General features: G+C 40.1%; 2 protein-coding genes and 1 long non-coding RNA gene across 6 annotated transcripts in view; 1 reads left to right on the forward strand and 2 right to left on the reverse strand.

Moving 5' to 3' along the window:
- The window catches only part of LOC131592454 (probable ATP-dependent RNA helicase DDX17), a 19670-nt gene extending 8735 nt beyond the window's left edge, over positions 1-10935 (reverse strand). Inside the window, exons 1-10 of the mRNA XM_058863979.1 lie at positions 10579-10935; positions 6353-6503; positions 4305-4404; positions 4041-4174; positions 3401-3466; positions 2957-3098; positions 1202-1362; positions 944-1116; positions 514-624; positions 7-68 (exon numbers count right to left, since the gene is read on the reverse strand). Coding sequence (XP_058719962.1) covers positions 7-68; positions 514-624; positions 944-1116; positions 1202-1362; positions 2957-3098; positions 3401-3466; positions 4041-4174; positions 4305-4404; positions 6353-6503; positions 10579-10622 — 1144 coding nt within the window. The 5' untranslated portion in view covers positions 10623-10935. The remainder of the gene's footprint in view (positions 1-6; positions 69-513; positions 625-943; positions 1117-1201; positions 1363-2956; positions 3099-3400; positions 3467-4040; positions 4175-4304; positions 4405-6352; positions 6504-10578) is intronic.
- LOC131592457 (uncharacterized) lies at positions 9573-27027 on the forward strand. Of its 3 annotated transcripts, none has more exons than XR_009280624.1 (3): positions 9573-10211; positions 18257-18389; positions 26218-27027. It is a non-coding gene; the product is annotated as an uncharacterized LOC131592457 (long non-coding RNA). The 3 variants fall into 3 exon arrangements; XR_009280623.1 differs by having other exon boundaries at positions 9573-10042; XR_009280622.1 differs by lacking the exon at positions 9573-10211 and adding an exon at positions 11127-11236.
- LOC131592455 (meiotic recombination protein DMC1/LIM15 homolog) lies at positions 13163-25927 on the reverse strand. 2 transcript variants are annotated; one of them, XM_058863980.1, is made up of 15 exons: positions 25861-25927; positions 25257-25357; positions 23560-23647; positions 22896-22940; positions 20496-20642; positions 20108-20190; positions 19467-19519; positions 18531-18572; positions 17279-17351; positions 16515-16606; positions 15939-16012; positions 15723-15837; positions 14833-14893; positions 14197-14313; positions 13163-13742 (listed from the first exon to the last, which is right to left on the reverse strand). In XM_058863980.1, the coding sequence occupies exons 3-15, from the start codon at positions 23617-23619 to the stop codon at positions 13673-13675; spliced, it is 1032 nt and encodes a 343-aa protein (XP_058719963.1). In that variant the 5' UTR covers positions 23620-23647; positions 25257-25357; positions 25861-25927; the 3' UTR covers positions 13163-13672. The 2 variants fall into 2 exon arrangements, with proteins under 2 accessions (XP_058719963.1, XP_058719964.1); XM_058863981.1 differs by lacking the exons at positions 25257-25357; positions 25861-25927 and having other exon boundaries at positions 23560-23823.

Genomic DNA, 27027 nt, shown 5'->3' on the forward strand with positions numbered 1-27027 from the left:
ACTCACCATTAAGCACCCAATCTCTTTCTGGCTGACTCTTGTCTCCATGGATACACATAGCTGGCCAACTGCCAAACAGAGATGTACATTAGTATAGATAGAAAGTACATACATTAAAGGAAACAGGAAGCTTACTGGCATTTTGTTTAAAAGGGCAAAACTACAAGATTTGAGAAATATTTTGTTCTCTGGCCTCTAGCTACCCAGCACGTGTACTGTAAACCCACTACCTATATAAACAACCATTAATGCCAAATCACGTTCGCTATATTGATGCAGTCCCCATCAACATATCAGGATTCTGATACACTAAAAAAGCTGCACCGCTTATAATCTTTCTTGTACTAATACTCTGATGGAGTGGAATCTTCTGGGAAACAATGACTGAATTCAGCCAAGAAAATAACAGATAAGTTGTTCCCAACAATACCATCATGAACATTTAAACCTTACTGCTATTGATTACAATTTTTGTTTCCCACTAGAGAAAAAGTGGAGGGAGAAGCTAATCACCCATCTCTGCGCATCCTTCGAGTGAGATCATCACATCGCCTCTTTGTCTCCACAAAGATGATAGTCTTATTTTCCTTCTCTGCCATGATTTCTTCCATCAGCTGTATGAGTCTAAAACAGACATGAGAGACAAGATGGATAACCACATGTACCAGAATATACAATCTCTCTCCCAAGGGACAGTGAGGACATAAACAGCACACATCCTCCATACACATGAGTCAGTATCACACAGAACTTCTGCTGGTTGTACAAAGGTATGGTCAAAATATACATGACAAGTTAGCTAATTACAGGACTGATTTACTTTGTAACACTCAAAGGTTAAATAGTAGTACAAGTAAATTCACTATTTAGAATTCCTAGCAGGCTTACAAAGCATTGCAGACTTTGAAGTACAACCAAAGAAAGTGAAATGGTGGGAACTTACTTATGGTCTTTCTCGCTTTCCATGCAAACATCCACTATCTGCAGGATATTGTGGTTGGCACTTAACTCCAGGTTTCCCACATTGATCTGAACATAGTCCTGCAGGAAGTCCTCAGCAAGCTGGCGCACTTCTTTTGGCCAGGTGGCACTCCACATCAGAGTCTGGCGGTCAGGCTAAGGAAAAGGGAAAACAGATTTGTTTACGGTACTAGATTTCAAACAGGAAAATCAAGGAGGCTGTTTTAAAAGGATCACGCACCCTTATCTGGTCAACAATTTTACGAATTTGTGGTTCAAATCCCATGTCCAACATTCTGTCAGCTTCATCCAGCACCAGGTATGTACAGCGACGAAGGTTGGTCTTTCCAGCCTCAAGGAAGTCAATCAAGCGACCTGGTGTAGCAATGCAGATCTCCACACCTTCAGAAGAATAATGAAAAAGAGTAAGGCTCTTCATTTGAATGTCAACTGGTATTTTTAGTCAGAATGAATCACCTTCCAGAGCAAAATTGTTTTAAAAAAAAAGCACCACCCTCATTCGTACCCAAGACTGAGTCACTTCAGTCGAAGCCCCAGTTCCATTTAATATTTTTTCCATTCTGAAATTACTGTTACAGTGCCATTAGAATAATAAATGCAGTACAGAAATGAAAAGGTTACTGCTAAGAACACCTGTGAAAAGCTGTCCAAAAACCAGGAATGAAGAAAGCTTCTACTCAAGCCTGAACCACCTTCATCCAGAATTACACAGTCTAGAGAGGTGTCATTTTCAAACATGAAGTGCTCCTCTTGCCATACAGGTCAAATTACTTTCACTTTTTTTCAATATATAAAGCCAAAGCATGGGTTTTAATATTAAGCAATTATACACCAACAGTGGAGGACAACCATCCTATCAATGTTTGTGGGGATAAGAAGAGAGTTCAAATATTCCTAACTAACACCAAGCTGGGCAATTTACACATTCCTTAAAATCTTGCTTCCACCTGTCCCAAATTCCCAAATTTTACAGGTGAGTATTTCACTGTCACTGAAATGTCCACAGAAGGTTAAGTTTCTGGAAGAAGAGGCATGAAAAAGATTTTCTTCTTAAGCAGAGAATCTATTTTACAGCACTCCAGAAAGGTGTGCAAAAACCCAGCAAGCTGATCCTCCCAAGGACTCTTCATGAAACCTTGGACTCTTCCACTGAAGATGTTGGTTTTGAATTGAAAAGTACTGCTTTCTTGAACAAAGATATCACACAGACTTCTACCATGTATGCCTTTATCACACTGCTGCAGTTTGCAATAAGAATCCTGCAAACTGCAGTGGTAACCTAAATGTTCTGATTTCTTAAATAGACCTGTATGTGTGCCTGCCTTGATAATAATTCTTGCATCTTTTCACATAATTCCATTACATTTTTTATCTGGTGAAGATGAAAGCCATCAGCACATTCCTGTATTTGAAATTATAGATCACTGTACTACACAACTACTATGTTATAGTGGTTTTTTACAGGGTACATAGTACTTAGTGCTTAAGAACAATTAAAAAAAGAACAAAAACCCAAAAATTACAAAAAAACACTGTGCCCAAAGCAAAACCACACACTGCTCTTGCTATCCAGAAAAAGTTTACATCAATTCAGAAACGAGGTTTTATTATTTCAATGAACATAGGCAGAAAACCTGAAATTTGCCTTAAGAAAAATCCTTCCTTAAACACGCTGGTATTGCATTTCCTTAAAATAACCTGTTTTTCTTTCTTTCTGTGAAGTTTTCTTTTCCCATTTCAACACCCTGATGATCTTCACAAGTGCAATGTTCAAAGAACAAACGGAAAGAAGATCTAATATCCAAGTCACTATACAGCAAAGAAGTGAACTACACCATGAACTATCATTGCAACGGGAAAATGAGACACTCGCTCACTCTCACCCCCTTCCAGACAGGTTTTGAGAAGTTAACTTTTACAGAGACTTTACAACAGTACTTCCTCCAGAAACTGCAAGCACCCATTTTAAAATTACCTCTTTCTAAATCTCTGATCTGGGGACCTTTGGGTGCTCCTCCATATATGCAGGTACTCTTCAGTCTTGAACATTTGCCATAATCATCAGCCACCTGCTGCACTTGCTGGGCCAACTCTCTAGTAGGTGCCAGAACCAGACACTGCAAAAGGAAATGATTCAGGAAGAGTCAAGCTGCATACATATCCCTAACATAAAACCATAAGCAAAGCTGAACCATCTGCTCTTTATTAGCTGAAACATTTAAGTATCTTCATACTATGTTAGCAATTGCACAGAATTTCAACTGAGTGGGATGCTCACATTGTGGTAGTAAAAATTCCTATTCAGATACAAATAGGATAGGAAAAACTACTATTCTGATACATCAATTGAATAAAGCTCTATCTCATTAACAATGTCATGCCATACATATAAAAAGGAAGAGAATCAATAAGCACTTACAATTGGGCCATCTCCTCTCTCCAAGTATGGCTGGTGGTTGATGTGAACAATTGCAGGCAACAAGTACTAAAACAGAAGAAAACAGTATTCTGTGACATAGAAATTGTGATTCTGTAAAACCAGATACCCTGCATTTATCCAGCAAAACAGAAGATTTTCAGAGCTGCTGACCAACTGCATCCACTTTGGCATGAGCACGAAAGCTTACTTAAATTTGAAGCCTCAATTAGCAGAACTGAGTAATCGTTACCTCAGCCAGCGTTTTTCATAAAGGATAAAAAGCCTTTTTAACACTGCAGTTAAAATTAATGTCTATGCTGAAATTCAACCGTTTTTTATTTTAACCTATGCAGTTTATAAAACAAGTGTGCTAAAGAGAACCTGGTTTTTAAACCACAATGTAAGCATAGACCAAAGAGAACTGCCTAAGCATCCAAAGAGGAAGATGAACAAAATATACACATGTGAATACAACAGGCTTGTAGTTGAGCTTAACTGTCCCCCATGATGCAATACAAGAAGCTTTAAAAACGTAATCATCCCACTGGCAGTACTGACAAGCCCAAAAACTAACCCACAGGCAGTTTCCGCCAGGTGACCAGGAAAGCTAAATGAAGAAATAAAAGGAAAGAATACGCACTGCTAGTGTCTTCCCAGAGCCGGTCTGTGCAATGCCCACCATGTCACGACCACTGAGGGCTAGTGGAAAGCCTTGGCACTGAATCGGAGTGGGTTCTGTAAAGTTCTGGTCCATCAAGGCATCCATCACATACTCTTCAGAATTTAAGAAAAGAATAAATTTCTTAAAGGATAACTGAGGCTTTAGAGAACCTTTTAGAGAATAGAACCAGTAACACTTTTCTGAGCAATCTTCACGATATTAAAGAATGGTAAGAACACTTACGTGGAAAGCTACACTGGTGGAAGGCAAACACCGGCTTGGGGCAGCCCTCCATTCCCCGAATTGTTATCTCCTTCTTCCTTCGCAATTCTTCAACTTCATACTATTTATGTAGAAAGAAAGAAAGAAAAAAACCCAAACATCAACAGGGATTTAAAGTGCCTGTTTCCAACTACTAACTCTGTTCTCCCCTCTGGATTTGTTAGAGATCTAAATTAAAACAGAGATCTAGAAAAGACTGCTTTCCTAAAGACTTTATTTTAAGACTGAGGTATTGTACAGCTTCTCAGACACAGAGGTATGAGCTCCCTATATAGCCTAGAAGGACAAATGTCAATCTCTTCTTACAAGCAGCCCTTGTAAATGAAAAGTATGTTAACAGAATACTTTTAGGAATTAGACTTTTTCCAGAAGCCAGAAATGACCAACAGCTTGAAAAGTGATTAGAAACAGAGGATAGGAAACTTGCTTTTTGTGACAGTGCTAAGAATTAAACAAACTAACTAGGTCCTAATATACCATGAACAGAATGCAGGGCAGTCCTTCTCCTTCAATTAACACATTCCAGAGGTAGATAAATACAGAGTTCTTGCTGGATAACTTGCAACTCAAATGTTGCTTGGAATTGTTTCAGAGAATGGAAGAAGTTCTGAAAACATCATAATGATACCCTAGGACCTCACGATTTTTTTAAGGAACTGCTTGTAACATTTCTGAAATGTGTGGTCACACAAGCACAATTTCAGGATTAGAAAAAGTGTTTTATTTTTGTCTAGGTTATCTTGCAAGTCCAACTGCCTTTTTCAACATGCTTGGACAATTCCTGACCTTACTGTAATACTTCGTAGAAATCAACAGAGACATATCAATACCAAATATAAACTTTATCCAAAGCAATATATTCAGTATTTCTGAGAATCCCTTGAGCTTGAATTAGGAGGTAAAAAAAGAAAATTACTTCTGTGGAAAATGTGAAAATCCTTTTAGCTGGCTAAGCCAAAGGCAGCTACGGCAGCTCACGCAAACCACGGTTCAGTAGCTCAAGTTGTGGTATCTTTAAGAAGTCAATACCCCCTTCAATTCCTTTATGCCATAAGCGTATCTCATATAAGGATTTCTATGTCTATGTGATCAGATAATGGCATTTTATTTGTTGCCTCATGTTAAGAACAAAATATCTTAATTTCTAATTATTAAAAATACACTGCAAGAGGGAATAGAAGACTAGACTCAAGTTTGGTAGGAAAGGAGGATTACTGTATCTACAGAGTAAACACAGAGCACCTGGTTTTGAACCCCCTGTGTGAGAAGGACATTGTTTTAACAGGGCATGACTAATTATGGGGGAAAGCTGGAGGCTGCAGTACAAGCCATATGAAGACATACTAGGAGCACTGGATTTCTTTAGCTTGGGAAAGACTGGGCTAACAGCAACCTTTAACTGCTACTTTCAACTACTTGATGGGTCACTATAGGAAAGATGTTCAAAATCCCATGAGAAACATTAAGCCCTGAGACAGCCACCCAGAGAGGATTTAAATTCTCCTCATCTCTGGGGATAGTCAAACTAAAAAGGACAAGGCACTAAGCAACCTGCTCTATTTCTACCATTAGTGCTGCTCTAAGCAGAGGATTGGACTAGAGGTGTCCCCCAAGGCCTCTTTCAGCCCAAATTACTCTTATGACAAAATATTACTTTCAAACCTTTCTCATGTATTTCTGTCACTTTCAGTTCATTATCTTAGGTTTTTCCAGTGCTTCTCCAGTACTGTTACTCTCTAAGTTTTATCTCCACTGACAAATTGCTGGACCAGACAAACATTACGAAGAGTCATTACAAATTACAGTATCTCATATAAAAACAACCAAGGCTAGAAGCATATCCTTTGCTAATGTTAAATAGTAAATGCAACAAGAACCAGTATTCAGCAGAGTACACACGCCAAACAAGCTTAATGAAGAGTCAGCTCTATTTTACATGCTGTCCCAGACTTCCTAGGACAAGTTTTTCAACTTGTGACATTTTCTGTTGCAGACAACACAGCACTTACTGGAGTAAGCCTGGCCACTTCCGGATGTTCCACATAAAAGTTCTTCTCAAACTTGGGCAGTTCATTCAAATCCCATTTTTTCTTACGTAAACGTTCCCCTGGATTACCAAATTTCTTTGGAGGAAGAGGACCTCCACGACTTGCTCCAAACCTGTGAATGTGAATGTTAGTTATTTAAAAAAATACTACCAGTACTTAAAAACTATTCTAGAACTACTCTGGAAATTTCTTAACCATTTTCTATTGTGTTTCCCCCAAGCTGACATATGAGCACAACATTCCAGCAAGTCACCTCCCTCCAACCACTATGATGGTATAAAACTTCTTGAAATAATATAAACCTGCTTTGGGTTGTTTCTGAACATAAAACCATGTTATTTTAAATCACCTCTTTAAAGCTCCTGTCTCTAGTGTACACCTATAGCATTTGTCTTGAAACTGATAGTGCACGTACAACACAGTTACATAAAAGGGATGAGAAAAATCTCTCCTTGTAAGTTCCTTCTCTGTCTCTCAAGGTTAGTTTTACACTAAACAGCTATTTCACTATCTCCCCCTCTTCTCTCCATTCTTATCAAGAAGTATGCTTCAAATGAAAAACAGCAGCCTGAAGAACAGAAAGTAAACAAGTCCAGCCAAGCCTGCAAGTCCATCTGTAATTCTGTAATCAACAAAACTGAAAAAAAACCTTATTTTTAAAAGGCAGCCTAACAGGAAAAAAAAAACAAACCCAACCAAAAATATACCTGGGAAAAAACATCCTCTCTCAAATGCATTGTGATGAAGACTGAAGAGAGTAAAAAGTTCAAGCTCACAAAAAAAATTCTAACTATCAGAACAATCCAAAAGTTATTGCTTGCTCTTTCTCTCTAAGTTTTCTTTATCCAGTTAATTATATACACTTCAGAAGGTTAAGAACTAACCGCAATGACTGGCTAATGCAAAAGCCAAAACATGAGCTTCTGGCAGTAGCTGTGAGAGCAACTAAAAACAAGCGGCATGAAATGACTATTTACTGTAAATATCATAAGTTGTATTTTAAAATAACACATTAAAAAAAAAAGTTACAGCACTTTCATTAGTGTTGTACAAACTCAGCAGAAAGACCTTTTCAAAATGCTATCAAGTCCATTTTTGTCCAAAGGTTCCAGCTTTATGCAAAATATGAATTCATGAGACATGCCCATTTCAAACAACTTTTAGACAGCAAAACCAAAGTGTCTGCACCGTACCCAGGTAGTCCACTAGCAAATAAAAAACTGGTAATGAAATAAATGGAAAGCAACAAGAATCTCAAAGAAACACTCTTACATGAGTAAATTGTGGATGAAAGAGCGGGTGGAAGAGTTACCAAAAAATAAACAAGAGCTGAAATAAAAATCTGAATTATCTTAAGTACAAGACTACCTGCTCAAACATTAAATATATTTGTTCTTTAAATCACTTCCAACAGAAACTATAAATTATAGTGACTAAAAGACCAAAGAAACAGAACTGAAATCAAGTACGGTAGATATAATTTAACTTAAAATCTGCTAAATTAGTTTAAAATGTCTGCTGTGTTGCAACTATGCATTAGGCTTCTTCTCTTTCCCATAAATGTCCTTTATTTTCTCATCTGTGTGTCTATCAGATCTCCCAGACAGCGTGCACAGTTATCAAGTTCTCTTCACATGAAAAAGACTGTGAAACACAACTTCAAAAACGCATTTATGTTTCCTTTCAGGACAAAGGAAAAAAAGAAGGCACAAACTTTCATGGAAGTTCACCTTCAGTGATGATTTTCATTATCAATCATGTCAAACTGAGGTCAAAACATCAACAATTTCAGTACCCAACCAGTTCCTACAAAACCCATAACCTCACTCAAGTCCACCGGAGGTTCAAAGGGTCGATGAGCTCCCTTAGAAAACGAAACATGACAGGCCTGCTTGCAAGACTGGACACTGCCAACAGCTGGGTACTACGAATACTTGCTCCACAGCTATCCAGAGGGAAAAAATGATATATTCTACACAGAAGGCACATAGGAGAGTTCTCCAAGTTCAGCAGGACAAGGAGTTTCAGTTCTCCACTCTTACACACAATATGCCTGGATACTGACCTGAAAAGAAGGAGCCCTACAGGAGCCCTTGAATGCTGCCTCTGTGGAGGTTTATTTGCTAAACTGGCAGTAACTGACACTTCACATTCTGACTCCAAGTAAAATGAGATTCCAACTCCAATTAAACTGACTTAAATCTAGTATTTCCATGGTTTGCCAACAGCTCTCTTTTCAAAGGTAAATTCAGGCTGGCTCAAAACATTCTTCCCTAATATTACCAGTGCCATCACTTCTGGGACAAAACTGAGTAAATCTGATACATTCCAGAGCAAAACATAACGATTTTCCATCCTAAGAAGTCACCCTGAGCTCAATCCGGATGAAAGAAAATTAGAAACTTTGTATGTGATTAGACTACAAAAGAAGTGGTGATAAACATTCAAATGGTGCTGGATCAGCACACTGGGTGGCCCAACATTTTATACAAGTTATTTATGAAGTAAGATAGTTGTTAGTGGTTACAAGTATTTTCACACCTTAAAAGGATGTATATAACAAATGGAATCCTAATGCATTAAACCTTCCAGGATAATATGCAAAAAAAAAAAAAAAAAAAAAAAAAAAAATCATGCAAATGTCCACAAACTTCACAAAGAAGCATATAGGCACTTCTTTTACTCATGCAAAACCCCTACCTAAAAGAGAAGCATCCACTATAATTAAAGACTCTACCAAAAATGAAATTACACTAATTTTAAGGCACATCAAGTGTTGTGTCAATGCTTTGGCCAGTGTTCTTTTAAGGAACTGTATATAAATCTGCATACTCAAACTCACTCACTAAACTCCAAAACCAGCTGTGGTCTGATCTATCTCAGACTTGCCAAAGCTCTTACTCCAATGTCCTTGTGTTAAACTGAGCTGGAAATCTCTTAGCAGAAAAACATCAGAACCCTCCTCTCTGTGAAAAAAAAAAATATGAAAGTATCTTTTAATTTCAGAATGTTAAATGTGGGTGTAAGATAAAGCAATGATACAACTATCTCCCTCCACAGATGAGAAACTGAATGTCAAAGTGCATTGCAATGTATAGCAAAATATTCTTTAATCTCCCAGTGGCAAGGGAAAACAAGAGGAAAAGGAAGTGGGGGAGAAAAAAAAAAAGGAAATAAAATGGAGAGAACACTCATTAATTGAGATCTAGTTTACCATACAGCAGAACCCACATTATATGTCTTTTGTTAATCCTTGAGAACTAATCATGATCTTAAAATGCCACCCTCCGAAACTAGTTCTAACTTTCTCTTTAAAAAGGCCCAGCACAAATGCCTCGTTACTTCCAAGTAACCTCGAGAGATTTAAAAACCTCGAGACTCAATCTAGTTATGTAGTATAACACCACTGTATCTATTGCTGTCATTCTCGAAAGAAAAAAAAAAAATCACATCAAATCAAACCTGCAAGCTAAACCTTCCTTAAATAAGATTCAAGAGCATCAAGCACTAGGCCTTCACAGAAGCACACAAACAATTTCTGTAGCGCTATGTAAGCTTGGCAAGTGCCCAGCACCATGGTTCACAGAGATCATTCCCCCGAGTGCCCGGGCCCCCCGCACGGCAGCGTTTCCAATCCCATTTCCTATCACGGTAAGCCTGGGAGTGCAGCTGAGACAGATCTTTTCCCCACTGCCATCTTCCCAGTAAGTCCAGAAGGAGCAATGACAACCAGAAGGGCAGACAGAAGGACAACCAGCCCTGCCAGGGCCACCAAGACCTTCGTGGCTTTCGGGGGAGAGGGTGCCACGGGTCTCGCGGGGTAAATAAGGGGGCTGGCAGAAAATAATTAAGGGGGCAGGGTAGATAAGGCCTTAAAATTGCAAGTAAGGCTGAGAATTAATTACACATGAACGGTAGAAAAGCTAAGTAAATAATAACAATAAAAATATATATATTAAAAACCACAAAACGCTCAAAACCCACCACCCCGCCTTGGGGAGAGGTAAGTCTCCAACTACCCCCGCCCCCACACGAGAATCTATGGGGGGCAAAATCGCCACAAACGGGATTTTGCCTCCCCCAATGCCGCCACTCCAACACACACCCCCAACCCCGCGGCCTCCCCCCCGCCCCCAACGCAAGCGTTCGGTTTCCCCCACCGCTCCCCCGACCCCCCCCGCCCTTACCCGCCGCGGTCTCGGTCGCGGCCCCGGTCCCCGAAGCCTCTCATCGCCCCCGGAGGGGTGGGTGAGAGGCAGCGGAACGCCGGCCGTGGGGACGGCGAGGGACTGGGGGTACGGGGAGAGGGTCCAGCCAGGGGCGGCTGAGCCTCGGAGGCCTCGCTTTGCGCCACCTCGCCTCTTTGCTGGGACACAAAAGGAGAAGAGGTGCTCAGTGGGTCCGAGACCCGCTGGGCGTCAGCGGCCGGAACGGCGGGGCTCTCGGTCGGCTCCAGGGCCCGGGTAGTGTGGAGACACCAGCGTCTTCTTCCTCCGCGCTCCCGGCACAAAATGGCCGCCGTCGCCCCGGCCCGCTCCGCTTACGTTACGGGCGGCCCGGCGCTGCGCAAACTGCGGCCCTCCGAAACACCTACGCCTATTCACGGAACCAAACTACGCCCTAAGCGCGCTTGGCGAAACACCGCCCCGCGCAGTAGCAGGCGGGCTACGAAAGTGCGTAACGTTCTTTACTTAGAGCCGGGGCCCCGCGTGAGAAAGGCGGAGGGGAGGAGTAACGCTATTCCTCAAAGTCAGCTGCGCAAGGAGCGCGCTCCGTAACCCCTTCTGCAGGGCAGGGAACACCCGGGCTGAGGCGCACGTTACGTAAGCGCAAGGCGTACGCAAGGTGCGTAACTCAAGCTGGCGTAGGGCGGGAAGAGCCCGGTGCGTTTGGCGTAACATTCTTACGCGGACCGTGCAGGCCGGGCCGGAGGGTTACGCTGGTTTCGCAGAGGGTTTGAAGAATACGTCCCGTGGCTTACGCGCCTGCGGGCTCTGCCGAGGTGGCGGCGGGGTTGAGGGCGCAATGATGGGACAATGGCGGAACAATAACGGGACACTGGGCGACGGGGCGGGAGCGGCCCTTTGGACTTCTGTGGCGGCTCGGGAGGGCCGAGGTTATTCCTTGTCAGATTAGTAGGGGCATCTTGCCGGGGCGCTGGGGCAGGAGCAGAGTGACAGCGGCCATGATGTTTGCTGTCGCCTGAGCGCCGGCAGGCCGGGAGAGAATTCCCCAGATGAGCCAGAGACTCCTCGCTGAAAAACAGAATAATCCAGGAGGAGATTACGTGGCACAGACCATTAATCCTTTTGTGCTGTGTGTGTGCTGTCGCCAAGTCACTGTGTCGTGGCACAAGGAGCCGTGTCCCGTAGGTGGACAAACACCAGCCAAACCCAGCTCCGTGTTATCGCTATCAGCAGTGCTTTCTGGGCTGTCAGGTTATCAAAAACTGGTTATACTGCCAGAAGGGAAAGCGAGTCCCCTTTACTTTCAGACCCTTCCCTAAAAATATCAGCCTAAAACGACACACGAATTTTAGTTTCACATGCTAGTTATATATATATATATGTATGTATGTGTCACATGTGTCAGAAAGGAAAAAGCAATCTGAGTGCTAAAAATAAAATACTGGAAGAAAGCTGGGCCTTTTTAAGTGGGTGGCAGGGAGTCAAGTGACACTGTAAACTCTCGCTAACACCGGGTACTTGGCCGCTGGATACAAATGCCTCGTGTGGGAAAGCCTGCCACATGCAAATGGACATTGAATTAAATGACAATGGCTGATCCATTCCTGCTCTCTCACATCAGCCAGCCTCCCACCCTTCAACTCTCTAGACTTTTCTCCACTGTGAAAAATAGAACTTGACCTCAGGAAAAAATATAATCTGTTAAGAAACCACTTAAGGAAGGCAAACTCTCTAGGTCTGGCACAAGGAAAAGCCTGACTAAAATGTCAGACTTCCATGAATTTGTGGTCATTGCTGCCTTTTAACTTGGTGATATCGTATATGCATTTGATAATCTAAACAGAAAAAGTTATTTTGCCAGTGAGGACAAGTTCTTTGACCAGATCCCGAAATTAGACTCATTGTAATTACCAGAGGACAAAGTAAGATTTCCCCATTATATCCATGTGTGTGTATGTATGTATGTATGTATGTATGTATGTATCATTTAATTTATTTTAAAACAAGCAATTCCATGAGCTTTGGAGATATTGCAAAAGGAGCTGTTATTTTGGCCCCCAATGCCCTCTTTTCCTCTTTATTCCCAGCTTCTTTTGCCCCCTGTGACCTACATCTGTGGCTAGTTCAGAGCTGTGCCTGTGCTGGCTGGGTTGCTCTGCAAGCTGAATCTTAAGGTCCTTTTCCTTGGTGTAAGTGCTGGTGCCAGCCTCTCTCTCCTATCTAGACACTGGATATATTTTATTCTTTTTAATAGTAACAATATTTAATATTACTTAATAGTAATCTTTAATATTCTTACCTATACTAGAAGAATGGCAAGCCAATTATGTCAAGTTTGTTTCTTTAGAGAACTAGAAGAAAGGTTTTAAGGTGTGGTGTTGCACTCAGATTATTTTTCTCGTGAAAGATCAATGAGATTTTTGAGAGGAGAGTTTAATTCAAAGCACCCAAACATAGTCAGACTTCTGTTCTAATTCATAGTCTTTATTTTTAACTTTAATAAGAACAGGTTTAAAACATTCTGTCCAAAAAGTAGAAAATGCTAAATAAAAACATAAACATTATCTAGTCGAGGTAAAAATGTTTAAAAACGTATTCTTAAAACTACTTGTTCCTCTACAGTACATGAAAATCTGTCAAGTTCTTGAGCTGTTGTTCCTCCCACTGCCTTTTCCATCTATATGTGTCGATTTTATAACTGAGTTTATTCCAGTTCTGTTGCATTTCACACTGTTAAATTCTACCACTTAGACACTCTCTTTGAAATAAATTCAGAAAGAGTATATTCACTCCCATGTGAAAGGACAGGTTTGATTTTCACAAAACAGAGGAAAAGGATTCTAAGAACAATTCATAATCAAATTGCTTAAATCTTTGTGTGCTAAAAGGTCAGCTGAAAAACAAAAATCCTAAATGAGCCAAATTCTCATTCAGTAAAACTGAACTGTACAGAGTTCATCCCAGTATTGTCCCAAAATATCTAAAATAGCTCCCAAAAGCTACAAATGCAGCCAGGTAGTTGCCGACCTTTCACAAATCTTCATCCCAACTACCCAGCTGTTTTTCAGCTGTACATTTACATAGTTTTTTTTACTTATTCTTTGGCATCCCCAATCCCTCCAGTGGTTATTGCAAATGTGGCTTCATTTTCAGGCATCTCAGGGCTGGGAGAAAAAGAAACAAGAAACTTGTGGGTTTCTCCACGTAAAATGCATGGAAATAGTCTCCAAAATGTTGTGGGTGTGAGCAACCTGGAATACATCAGTGCCTTTATACCTATGTGCAAACTGTAGAATGTGCTCAATATCATCAGGATCAGAAAATGTGAAATTATCGTGTCAGGAAAACTTAGGAATTTAACATGTCCAGAATTTTCCTGCCAATGGACCACCAGTCCTACCAAAATACTTGATGGTCCTCATTAAGAGCTGAGCATCTAGTAGGATTTATGATGAAAGATTATGTTATTTAAGGTATGCAATGTGCAAGACAACTTTAATTAGTTGTTCAATCTGTTAATTAGTTTGTCCTTTCAGATCTCCTCCCAGTGTATCATCCAGAAAGTTTCAATACCTTGGACTTTGTCACCTTCCCTCCTGTGAGGGAAAGGTGGTTTACCTGTCATAGATCTTTGCAATACGCAGCTCCCCTCTCCCTTTCCTCAAACTGATCCTGGTAGTTGAAGCATGAGCAAGGATGTGGCCCCCGATGGGCTTTTTTGGGTCTGCCTGAAAGCTGAATTAGCAAGAAAATTGTGGTGATTCACTGTGCAAATTCCAGAGGTTAATACTGTGATTAACTGTCAGGCTGAGCCCTATTCAACTCAGTAATGAATAATCAATAGGGAAATACATTAGAAACCTGACTTTAGCACACTTGTCTCAAGATAATATGTTCCAATGTTCAATGCATCATTTACCTCTCATTAAATTCAAGAGGCTCAAGAAATACAGGCCTTAAATATCACATATAAGCTGCTCCAAAGGAAAATGTGCTGCATTTTCAATATTTTTTATAGCTCATTTTCTTTGTTTAAGTCACAGTGAAATCACACTACCATACCAGGCAGCAGATAAACATAAAAAAACTCATTCTAAAAACTGAAACTTCCAGATGTCATTTACTTATGATTCCTAATACCACAGGGAACAATGACCAATCTGAGCTTTCACTTCAGTGCCTCTGGCTCCTTACAATCTCAGTTCTCATTCCTGTAAAATACAGGAAGTTTTTTTAAAAGAGAAAATATGTTACGTCATAGTTGCTCCTGGGTCAGCAGTCATCTGGTTGGTCACAAACACGGCCACATTATATTCTGCAAAAGAAAACATTGCAAAGAAGGTAGACTTCATCCAATTAGAATTCCAAAATATTCTCTCATCCATGGTAAAAATAAGGTTTCTGCTGAAGCACTTCAAATTTCAAGTGAATTTGGAAATTTGGAAAGAAGAAAATATTCTTTATGACTGATGGCTGCAGTTAATCAGGACACAGCCTAGATTTGCTCCTGCCTGGCTTCAGCTGTAATATGCCAAAAATGAGCACTTTTCAGAATTCCAGTGAACAAGTCTTTCTCAGTTTCCATCTATTCTCTGTTGGCTCCCTGCCCTCAGCTCCCTTTCCTTCCTTTTCTCTGTTTGCCTGGTTTTTTGCTACTTCACGAAAAAAGCATTTATTCATTCCTCATCAACATTTCTGAGACATTCCAAAGAGAAGGAACTCTATTCATCATGTCATCATCCCTCAAAGCATTGCAAAGTACTGAGAAAGTAGCAAGAGGCAAGGCTTTTTTATTTCTCTAGGCACCATCCTCTTTTCTCTATCTTTCTTTTGTATTTAGACTGTTGAAATTTGGGGAAGACAATTACTCTTACTGAATATTTGTCCAGTTCCACAACCTATTATCTCATTAGGGCTTGACAGTATTTATAGAAAAACTCTAAATGTTGGAAAGTCCAGAAGTTTTTTCAATCTGTCATCTTGAACTAATATGTTATCAGTTTGATCGTTTTGGTAACTGACAGATGTGTAAAGTGAGGAAAGATCCCTGATAGAAAACTTGGACTACTGGGTGGTTGTGCTACCAACAGCTACTGGTAGTGGCTCCAGCCCATGTTTTCCAAATCTTACAATGTTTCCCATACCTTCTGATATTTTTTGGAGCCTTGACAACATCTGAGCCAGTTTCTGTTGTCGTTCGGCCAACTCTCCGCGACCACTGAAATCCACACGGAAAAGTGCCATTATGGAGTCAATGATCTGCATTGTAATCATGCTAGATAAGTAAATATAGTGAAAGAAAACAGGAACACTTATTCTGAAAACACTAAGCATACAGAAAAAAAAAAAAAGCCTTGTACCAATAACTTGAAGATACCAGCTTCCTCATGGAACTTGGCTGCTACATAGTCAAGCAATTCCATCTGATGTTCACCTAGTGGGAAGCAGAGTTGCCAAGACAAATTAGGATCAGAAAGAACTCTGAAGGAACAAAAGCCTGAACTTTAAAATTCCACTTTAAATGTCTACACTGGTTATATTTTCATTGCCAGCAGTTTTAAATCCAGTCCCCAGTAACAATCTACTTTGCAGGTTCCAGTTTCTTCTCACCCATCTCATAACGCTTCTTTGCGAAAATCTTCACTCTGCATGAAGACAACTTTTTGTTGTGTTAAGAACTGAAAAGCAATGTATGCATTTTAATTTACTGTTGAATTAAATGACACACAGAAAATGTTTTAATCATTTATGTTTATATTGCATTCTTAAAGAAGTCCTATTTCAAAATTTCTTGATGTTTTAAAGCAGTGTCTTGTGACACAGAGTGTGTTGAGGTGTTAATAAACTGATAAGTGTTAATAAACTGAGAACTATTAAAATGGGTACCTGAGGGAAAAAAACCCTAGATATCATGCCAGTGGCAATAATGATCTTACTGGTATATGCACGTGCATACAGCACATTGTCAAGTACTGCCTCGTGGTCAACATTGAAGCGATCAGCAATGTCACGCAGGCGGTCTGGTCGGCTGGCATTAGTCAGAGTTAAGGATTTCTCCTTGTGCAAACCATGCTTTGAAAATAATAAAACTCCATTCTAAAATAGGACTATGGGGAGAAAAAAAAAAAAGAAGAATATTTATTTTAGTCCTAGAGAAGACTGACTTTTTGTCTTCAGGCTGTCCCACGTACCCTAAAGATAGTTTAGGGCTCACGATGATAATTGTTTTGTGTTTAGGGTTTGAGGCAGGGCGGTTGACATATGGATATCTGTACTCTAGGAATTTAGCTGTGAGCAAAACCTGTTTATACACAGTCTACTGAAAATGTGAAGTGTTAAAAATAGTGTTTAGTACTTAGATAAATTTATCTTGAATAGAAAAGCTGCTATAACCTGTAGGAGGCCTACTAGATCTCAAAAAAACCCAAAAACTCCAAAAACAAACAAACAAACAAACAAACAAAACAAAAACCAGTTAAAATCCAGTTCCTAACTAATTTTTCCAGGTTGGATTACATCAAATGACAGAAGAAAAACTCACTTCCCTGTGGGCCACTACACACTCTGCTCTCCAGGATTTCTATATCAACCATAATATTTTACAAGTATGAAGCTATCCAGAGCCTTTTACTTCCTTATAACAAAATAAACCAACTTTCCAGTTCATCACACCTGTAGCTTTTAACAGTCAAAAAGATACAAAGTGTTTTCAGTATCAATGAAGATAATCTTTCCACCTGTGTAGCCGTTTGGTCCTGGGAGCTGTGCTGTCACTACAGAGAATCATAGAAGATTAAAATGAAAAAGCAGGACAAATATTTTATTACTCCATCTATTACTATTTTTTTAGATAAAATACAACTGTTTATCCATATCACAAAGAACTGTCAGTTTTAATCAATGTGAAAATCAGGAGTATCTTGTCTTACTGCCATCTTACGAATGAGCTCAAGCTGCCTTTCCTGATTGCTGATCAGATGAGATTTAATTAGTGTCAAAACTGTTTTACTCAGTACCATCTAAAACTGTATATTTTAGGGATATTATTAGTAAATTCTTACACACAAAGCCTCCTCTTAATCCTCTGCCCAAATTAATTCTATTGGCTTAGGTAGGCGCTTTTTCCAGCTGTAACTCATATGATCAAAAATTCTTTGGATATGAATTTTTCCTGATATGCAAATAGTTGCTGATTGTGGGTTTAGGCTCTTTGGAGTGAATAAGCAAAAATATTCAGTCCAGTTGTAATCATTCATGCAAAAGGGTATGACTCTGCTGACCATTACACTGTACTAACCAGAAGAGGCCCTATTTTTCCAGAAGATGCCATATTTCACTTTGCAATACAGGGGGTTCATTTAAGAGAATTTGCCTACCCAGTACCCTCTGGTAATTCCAGCAGCATTAACAGTTATGTAAGTTATTTACTACTCTTTACACATTGAGAAACACCTCTTGGAAATCAGAGTCCTGCTGGTTTTTGTACTGCCCAAAGTCTGTTTATCCAGTCACTGACAGCCAGTAGTGCCCTTCCAGTGCCCTTTCAGAATGGCATATTCAGCAAAACCTCTTGAAACCAGGACAGTCAAAGAGTTGCTGAGAAAAAAATGTTGCCTCTGCCCTTTTCTGAGCAATGTCCCATCTACATACGACCCATATTTGTGCTCTTCTTTTCCAGATGGTGTCTTTCACTGGTTTATCTAAGACAACCTATTATCTTCACTCTCCTTATGGCAAAACTTTCATGGATGTGAGCATTATTAAAAAGTAACCATTTATATGAGTTCTCTACTCAAACACAGTTTATGGAGGTAAGAGTCACCAAGGTCTATTTCACTGTATATGTAGAAATAAAGATTCTGACTTGTCTCTACATGTTTAATTCTGATATAGTTGTAAACAACAGATTCACTGAGAAGAAACATCACTCTCTTTTAAGGTATTATACCTACCACAAAGAGTGTGAGATAGCTGAGTTTTGCCTGTCCGGAACTCTGTTAAATAAAGGGAAAAAAAGAGTCAGCATTTATTTTTTCAGGTTTGACAGATTCAGGAATTACTGCAGTTAGGAACTCTTAGAAAATTCACCTCGATCTCTAGCTTTTAAACTAATTTAACCTCAATTTCTAAATCATATTCTGTGTAGGAGAAATGTGTTACATGAGAAGCAAAATTTGAAATGCTTTAATTTGATCATACTTGACTGCTGAAGTAATTTATTCTCTTGTGTATAGAAGTTAAAACCACATGGCACCTGTGGAAAAGTGATAACAGGGGGGCGGGGTGGAGAAGAAATGGTCGATTCCATTAACCTAGCCCAGTTTCATTTCCAGTAAAATGATCAAGGAGAAGCTTACAAGTTTATTAATCTCATTCTATCAAATCACATTAGTCTCCAGTTTGTCTTTTCTAAAGGGAAGAGAGTTCATAAAACTGTGTTTTATGAACTCTTATTGCTGAAGTGTCAAGCACCAACTAATTAGGTGTACTGTAATAGTAGCTTAATTGTAATTTTAAAGTCTTACATGAAATGCAATGTACCTTAAGCGTGCATAACTAAGATACCTTCTGTGACAATTCTATTACTGGAAAGGAGCACACTGCATCAGGGAGAACTTTGGCATGTTATTAATAGTCTTAATAATGCTATGTTGTACTGAATCAGCATGCCCAGTAATGATTACGCAGCTCAAATTTGGTCCACAAGCAAATGAAGAGGAAATATGGGAAAACATTAAGGGAAGTGGATTATTTTTTCCTGCACTCATGCAGATACTCATCGTTGTAACTACAATGTGGCAAATTTGATAGAAGTAATCCAAATTGAATTAAAATCTAAATTAAGCTGCAGTTCTTTGTTTGGTAATGCTTTAATGTGGTTCTCTCACCTCCAAAGGCCTCAGTGATTGCCATGCTTTCAATCCCACCACCCAGAAGTTTACTGCAGACAGGGAGAGGATTATGATATAGTTAAACCCAAAAAATCACAAGAGGAAAGTAAAAAAAGAGATATTTTTACTACTTTAAGGAAAGTAATTTCCGCCCTAAAGCACCTCACTTGATGCATTAAGTGCAGGGCACTAAATGATCACTGATTCATAAAGAATTAACTCTGTCTTTACCTCCCTTTTTGTGTGCAAGGGAAAGATCTATAGAAATTATTACTGGAAAGAAAGGAAAGAAAATAATGTTCTATAAAAGTATCTCAAGGGAGGACTCGAAGACTTGTAATTTTGACTTGAAACCTGCAGATTATTTTGATAGGTGAAAAAAATATACTTTCAAGATTTCTGGATGCCAACTATTTATTTACAGTGACTGTACAAAGTCCAGTTTCCCCTCAGAAAAAGAACTGTTTTTGGTGCTTATTGATGTAGGCTTCTTTAAGCCAGCACTAACTCCAAGTGCAAGGGGATCTATGTGTCCTAGCTGAGAATTTATTCCCTTATATTTCTGTGTCTTATTAAAGACAATTAAGATGATTATTGGGAACATTTGGATGAAGGAAGGATATAAGAGATATGCTTACTCAAATTCCTGGCTGCCAGTGGATATATGAAATACCATCTTCCGTTTTTCACTGTATTCAAAGGCAGTGAGGAAGCCTGGTTCCTGGGAAAGACCAAAGAGAATGCGAGAGGTTTATTTTAGCTTTAAACTGAAGTTAAAAGTGCAATATCCCACATAAATATCTTCTTTTTCCCCCCCTAGACTCATTCCAGTTGTTGGGGTATAAAAAGCACCACAGCATTGGTCTGGTTGTTGTGCAGTATAAAATATTATGCCTTAGAGTAACAGGCAGAATAATTTTCAAAATTATTTTGATGATGCAGTGGGAAATCTGCTAAGAGAAATGCTGCACAGCATTTTGGAGAGGTTAGCATAAGTTCAAACTCGCAGGAAAGTGACTGGCTTACAACAAGCTTGTTTGCAGCTTCTTTAATCTTGTCCACTTTGGCCTCTGAGAGCCCCTTCACATTGCACAGTGCCCGTCTTGTGGTCATCTGGATGCCTTTAACTGTGCAAATTCCAACTGCCTTCAGCTTTTTAATATCTGCTACATTCTGCAAAGAAATTTCCCTTCTGTGAGTACTCAGGACAGTTAACAACTAGAAGGTGAAGTAAACCTTAGCAAAATGTTTTAAGTTTAAAACATTTTTAAGATTCATATGCATGTGTTTTCACCAAGAAAGTAAGAGATTTACAGTAAAGTCTTCATTGTATAGTTTGTGACACCAACAGAACAAAACTTTGAGTAACATTGGTGTGAAGGATCATGGTGCAGAGAGCAGCTCCTGGTGGTTTTGAGAGAAAGGTGTCTGGGTATTTCCTTCTCCCCTTTCAGTGTCAGTTTTTCTAGATCAAAGCTGATGGTAAAGAAACAGTACAGAATTATTTCAGATAGTGTGGAGCTAGGACACCCTATATATAACCTTCAGTCTGTTCTTGGTCCCATAGCACAGATGATCTGTAGATCAGATAATCTGGTGGTGGATAGTTGGGAGCTGATTCACAGGGATCATTGGAAGCTGAGTCTAACTGCTGTGCTGTTTCTGCATGTCCAGTTTAAAACATGTGTATCCTGCAGATCTGACTGACACTTTGGGCTGGAGTGAGCTACTAGCTTTTCATAAATTGCACATAAAAAGCACAGCTTCAGACAGCACCCTACTGACACATTTTGCCTTACCTCATTTTATGATTCTGACATCACTGGAAATGTAAAAGCAAGAACAGATTACTCACAAGAAAACATACTGTGTGAAAGGTGTGGGATAATACACCTTTTCTAAATTTCAATTTTCTAAATTCAATTTATCATTTCTGGCCAAGATTTTTCTTTGAAAAAAAACCTATGAGCTGGACATATAATCTATTTATCTAGAGTGTGTGGGTACATAGAACATAAGAAGGGAGGGGAGTTGTGTGAGAAATTAGTCATGTTTATTTGGAAGCTTATTTCTCATCCTGTGATATGTGTGTGATACTCAGCAGAGGCTGAGGGGTAACAGCACCTTAAATCCTACTAAACACTTTTGATCACCGAGCCACAGTCTCAGTTGTTCTAATCTGATTCTCTTTCTAGGCACACTGGCAGATCTAGTAAATGTTTTTCTCTCTACTCTTGGAAAAAAATTCTAAATCCACAAAAATTATTTCTTTGGGTAAATGAATTTAACACATATGGGTCATCATATAGCTTGCACAAAGCTTTTAGCTGGTAGAGCTGAGAACAAAAAATTCCTCTGAGGTGTGGGAATAACCACTTGGAAAAAAAGAAACAAATAATGGAAAGGAGCAGGAAACCTTTACAACCCCAGAAGAACAGCCTAAGTCATTATTCTTAGTTCTCAAAACTCTTTCATACATTTGTATCATCCTGTGAATGCCATGCCTTGTTTCATACTGACAGGGTAGTACAACTCCCTTCCAGCTCAGGTCACCCTCTGATCAGCTAGTTAAATTTTTAAAGCAATAACTTGTTTATTTTTCCTATGTTGCCCCATAGTTTGAGCTCCCAATCATGCAGTCCTTCTTCAGAACTATCTTTAAAACTGCCAATTAAAAAAATTACCAACAAGTGCACTGCTGACACGGTCAGCCCAGTAACTACAGCGCTGACTAATGATGAGTCATTGTGACATGTCTTCCCCATCTTTATCTGTCTGTAGTCACTTTTATTAGTTAAATCTCACATTACTTCAGGCAAACCCAACTTTTTATTCTGCTCTTATAATTCTGAATACAACAGGAATCCAATCCATGAGCCAGCCTCCTAGATAAACATATAATAACTGCAATTCAAATAAATAGATGATGTTTATGTGATGATGGTAACAATGATAGGAATTCACATTTGATGAAGAAAACTAACCACTTATTTTTCTAGCTACTAATATTTCCCTCACTCCTACTCTACCCCCTGTATCAGCATGCTGAAAATAGTATAGTAACAATTGTCACAGTGTAATTTCACAGGCACCAAAAATGCAGGAGTAATTATAAAGATTGGCAGGAACAGGAAATAATCTATCACACAGTTTTCAAATAAATTAGCAAGCAGTTGGTTTTTCAAGAGTGCTAGGTGCTAAATACTTTGAATATCTTGACACTTTATTTAGGAATCTGATGTGAATGAGATTTTCTAAAAATCTGTCTTACCACTAAAGGCAAAATTTTTCTCCACCGATTGACTTAGAACTTATTGTAGGGAGGAATTTCAGTTATTTGCATCAATGTGTATACAATTTTGGAAACAACCTTACAGAAGCTTTTGAGGAACAATTCTGTGTGATCACGTGATTGCTAATACTTACAATTCCATGCTTCTGAAGCAGGTCAATATCCTGAAAAAAGGATTCCTAAACAAAATAGCAGAAAAAAAATAGATGTTGCTTTTTCTTGTTATTACATCTATCTCACTATGTGACTGTTTCAGATTTGTAAACATTTATTGATTTTTCACAAATAACACTGTACCTTGTTGGACAACTAAAATAAGCAAAGCCATAGTGAGCCAAAAAGGCTGACACATTTCCTATCATCTTCTCCATAAAGTGTATCTTCACAGGCAATTAAACCTCTGCTGCACTAATCAAACTAGTATTATCATCATCAGAATCTGCAGCTTTTCTGCCATAGTTTCTCACTCTTTTCATGCTGATGGTCATTCCTCAGAAGCAGAAAATTAACTGATAGTCCCCTTGCATTTAATATAGAAGTGTAAAATATGACAAAATAATGATAATCTCATTAAAAACTGTGCACAGCTTTTGAAAGGTTAATGAAGAGTACTTGAAGAGCCAGGCTGTACAGGGACTAGGGGAATGAGATTTTCTTAGTAGACTGGAACAAAATTTTAAATTCACTGAACTCCCTGATAGTTTTTGGGGACCTCCTGTCCCTCCATGGGTTTCATAACACTATCAAAATACCTTCAAATGTTTGTTGCACATAGTTTTCAATCCATCACAAATTTACCTCATCATCCTGGTATCCTGGTTCTTCTTGGACTACTTGATCCTCCATGGCCTTCATCATGAAAGAGCACGCAATAAAGTATCGATCACTAGTGGGAAATGCAAACAAAGACAGTCATGGGGAGGCAATAAATGAGTAAATGTCTGTAAAAAGACTTTTAAGAAGTCCTTGAACTATGGAAACATGTCAGTATGACATCATATATGGATTTAAATTTGGATTCTGCTTCTTACTCTTCATTATCTGACCTACCAGACCAAAAGGAGAAAACCCATGGCTTTACACTCAGATGAACCAGTGTGGCTAGAAAGGGCTTAATAGGAAAATAGATCTTATTCCCTTATGACAATCTTGGGTCAGAGATGAGTTTTGGAGGTGGGAACATTTAAAATTAATTATCACTAGTGGAATTTATTCTGGTAAGAATGCCAAAGGCAGTCTGTTATTGTAACAAAAACTGGCATAGCTGCAGACAGAATGGGTAATGGAAAGGCAATCCAACATCTCAGCCTCTCCATCTTTATGTGACAGAAAACCCACAAAACAGTGCTGAGAAGGCTACAGCTCCTTAGTGATATATCTTGAGAGCAGATTATTAAAGCTGTATTTGTTTTGAAGTTCTTGCTGAGGTTCAGAATTATCAATAAATGCTGAAGATGTGCAGGTAAGGGCTTTAAGGAGTATGTTTGTATGGAGAGAACAAAAGAAGGGTAATAAAAATCTAGAACTTTTATTAGGCAAACCCATATACAAAGAGCTCATTTCATGTTTTTTCCCTATGTGATTTCCTGTAAGCAAGGCCTAGAACTGGAATAGGCACTTAGTGACAGCATGGTTAAATAAGCAAAGTGTGACCTCCTTAAATTTTATGAAAGCAAGAATAGCGAATACAAAGTAGTTCCTTATAAATACGATCTTATAACCAATCTACTGTACCATTTCTGTGGTTTTGTAAATGTGTTAAGTTGCTTCTGTATAAATTGTGAGCTTACCTTTGGTGTTCTAGTAATGGGTGATCAAAGTTTTGTAGACCACCACAGGAAAATGTGTGCATATATATACTTGCTCATTTGTTAACAAAATCCATAAACTATAAGATGGGCTATGTCTAACAGAGGTTATGATAGTTTAGGCTAAATATCTGCAAAAAGACTTTTTTTCAGCTCCTAAATGGATACTAAGTTGCTTGCAAGAACCTCGTGTGTATAACCTTGTGTATATAGAGGCTGGGAAGGAAAGGAACAGAATATCAGAATTTCAGAATTATCTTATTCTGTTAGTATATAATGGAAATATTCTTATAGAACCAGTTGTTTCTGATAGTGTCATGATATATTTAATTTCTATATATCAGAATACTGAAAATTATGGAGTGACAAATCATGCCTTCACATAATTAATTAATTACTATTAATTAAAAAATGCTTCAGGAGAAAAATCCCCTAGCTTCAACTACCGAAGGAAGAAAAACAAATAATGCAAGAGGCATTAAAACAATATTACAATCCCCTCTTCATTAAAAACGTCCTCACAAAATGCACACAATCCTCCACTTCAACCACCACTGAGCAAGTTATGGGACCGTTCTCCTACTCCCCATCCTTAGGCAATTGGCATCTCACAGCAGAAGAACGAGGCAGACCCAAACCTGTGCCTTCCTGCAGGCTATAAGGGAAAATGGAGAAATTATACCTCACCCTATTAAAAGCTTTATGTACGAAAAAAATCCTTCTGTTCAGTGGAGTGTTGTCCTGCTGCTGGTGTGTTGGCACACCTGAAGAATTCCAGTTACCACTGCCTGCAGTGAAGCACATAGAAGGGTGAAAGTCTGAGACAACCGAGCAAATCCACGAAAAACAAACAACAACCACCTCAAGTACCCAAGGGTAGGTGATCAAGACGTGGATACCGCGGTGTCCTTGCAGCCTGCGGGTGTGACAGGGACCCGCTCCCTGCAATTCCCCCTGGGCTTGGGCTGCAGAAAATGGCAGCAGAGCTCGGTTCTCCGGGTCTGGGGCAGGAGGCGATCCGACCTGCCCCAAGGGACTCCACGGCAGGACCTCACGTTTGTTGACTCAGGGGAAAATAACTGATTAATCATCATCAACACACGGATTTATTTGGCTTTTCTTTGCCAGCTGCCTCCTCATGAGATGTACATTCCTGTCCGCCAAAGGACGAGGAACCGCTGAATCTCCCTCCCCCGCCGCGGAGCACCGTAATTCCCCATCAACATTAGAACAGTAATTAAATCCCCAGCTCATGCCCGGGCAGCTCCGGGGGAGAGGGTGGGTGCAGTACCCGGGGCGAAGGCTCCGAGCTCGCCACGGCCGCACGCCTTGCTCCTCCTGAGGGCACGGCCCCGCCGCCTTCCCGCCGCCGGCGCGGGGCGGGGCCGAGGGGGCGCCGTGAGGGCGGGCGCGGGCTCCCGGCGGGCCCGGGCTCTGCGCCTCCCCTCACCCCCGCCCCGCGCTGCGGGACGCCTCAATCGCCGTCCTCAATCGCTCCATCGCCCGTGTTTTATCGACTAATGTCCTCGCCGTCTCCCGGGAATATCGCATTGCCCTCGCTCTACAGCTGGAAAAGGCAGCCTCAGCTAAAACCGCGTTGGTTTGGAAGGCTTTTAGTTCAGCTCAGCTCTGCCTTTTGTTTTTCCAGGGTGCCACTCACGCATCTTCCTCAACAAGGCACACACGGCGTTTTTGGATTGGATGGCCAAAAGCTGTCAGAGAGCTGGAAGAGAAGTGACTTGCCTGGAGTCACAGGACAAGAAAATGAGGCTGAGTCATACACATGACTTAATCTGCCATTTTAAAAGGATGGAAAAGGTGCTTTTTAGGATATGAACACTTCTACGAGACATCTGCACTCTTCTTGGAGACAGTATTTGGAAAGCAATTGCCCGTTTTAGCTCGCCTCTGGTAGCACAGTTGGTACGGGACTACATGTCAAGGAGACATCACATCTCCTGCGAGCAGGAGGAGTTCCTGGCTGCCCCTTATGTGAGCTTGGAATGGCAGAAGGGATTGGAGCGGCATCTCAGCCTGTTTCAAGGGGCTTGTAAAAACTTCCCCATCCTCTGCCTGTGGGAGGTTAAGGGCACCTTTTCCAAGCCATTTCTTAGCCAAGTCAGGAAACGAAGCAGCACAACCCACGGCCCTGTGCCATCATCAGCACACCACAGGAGTGCTCACAGGGTCCGCATTCGAAATATCAAGCAATTTCTTTAAGTACCAAAAGGCCAATCCTGGGAGCCCAAGGCTTTGTTTATACAGAGGAAGTGGCTGGCACAGCTTTTGAAAACCGCATTATTCCGCAAGAGCTATTCCAGTAGAGCACTTAGGCAGACAGCCCTTTAAAGGGTTCCTTCACAAAGTATGCTTTTATTCCAGAACAGAATGCACTTGCAGAGGGTGACCCTTCTGCTGCTGCGAAGCAGCTCTGCAGCAGATAATACCTCACTCTCTG

Source organism: Poecile atricapillus, chromosome W (assembly GCF_030490865.1).
Source record: "Poecile atricapillus isolate bPoeAtr1 chromosome W, bPoeAtr1.hap1, whole genome shotgun sequence".
NCBI lineage: Eukaryota > Metazoa > Chordata > Aves > Passeriformes > Paridae > Poecile > Poecile atricapillus.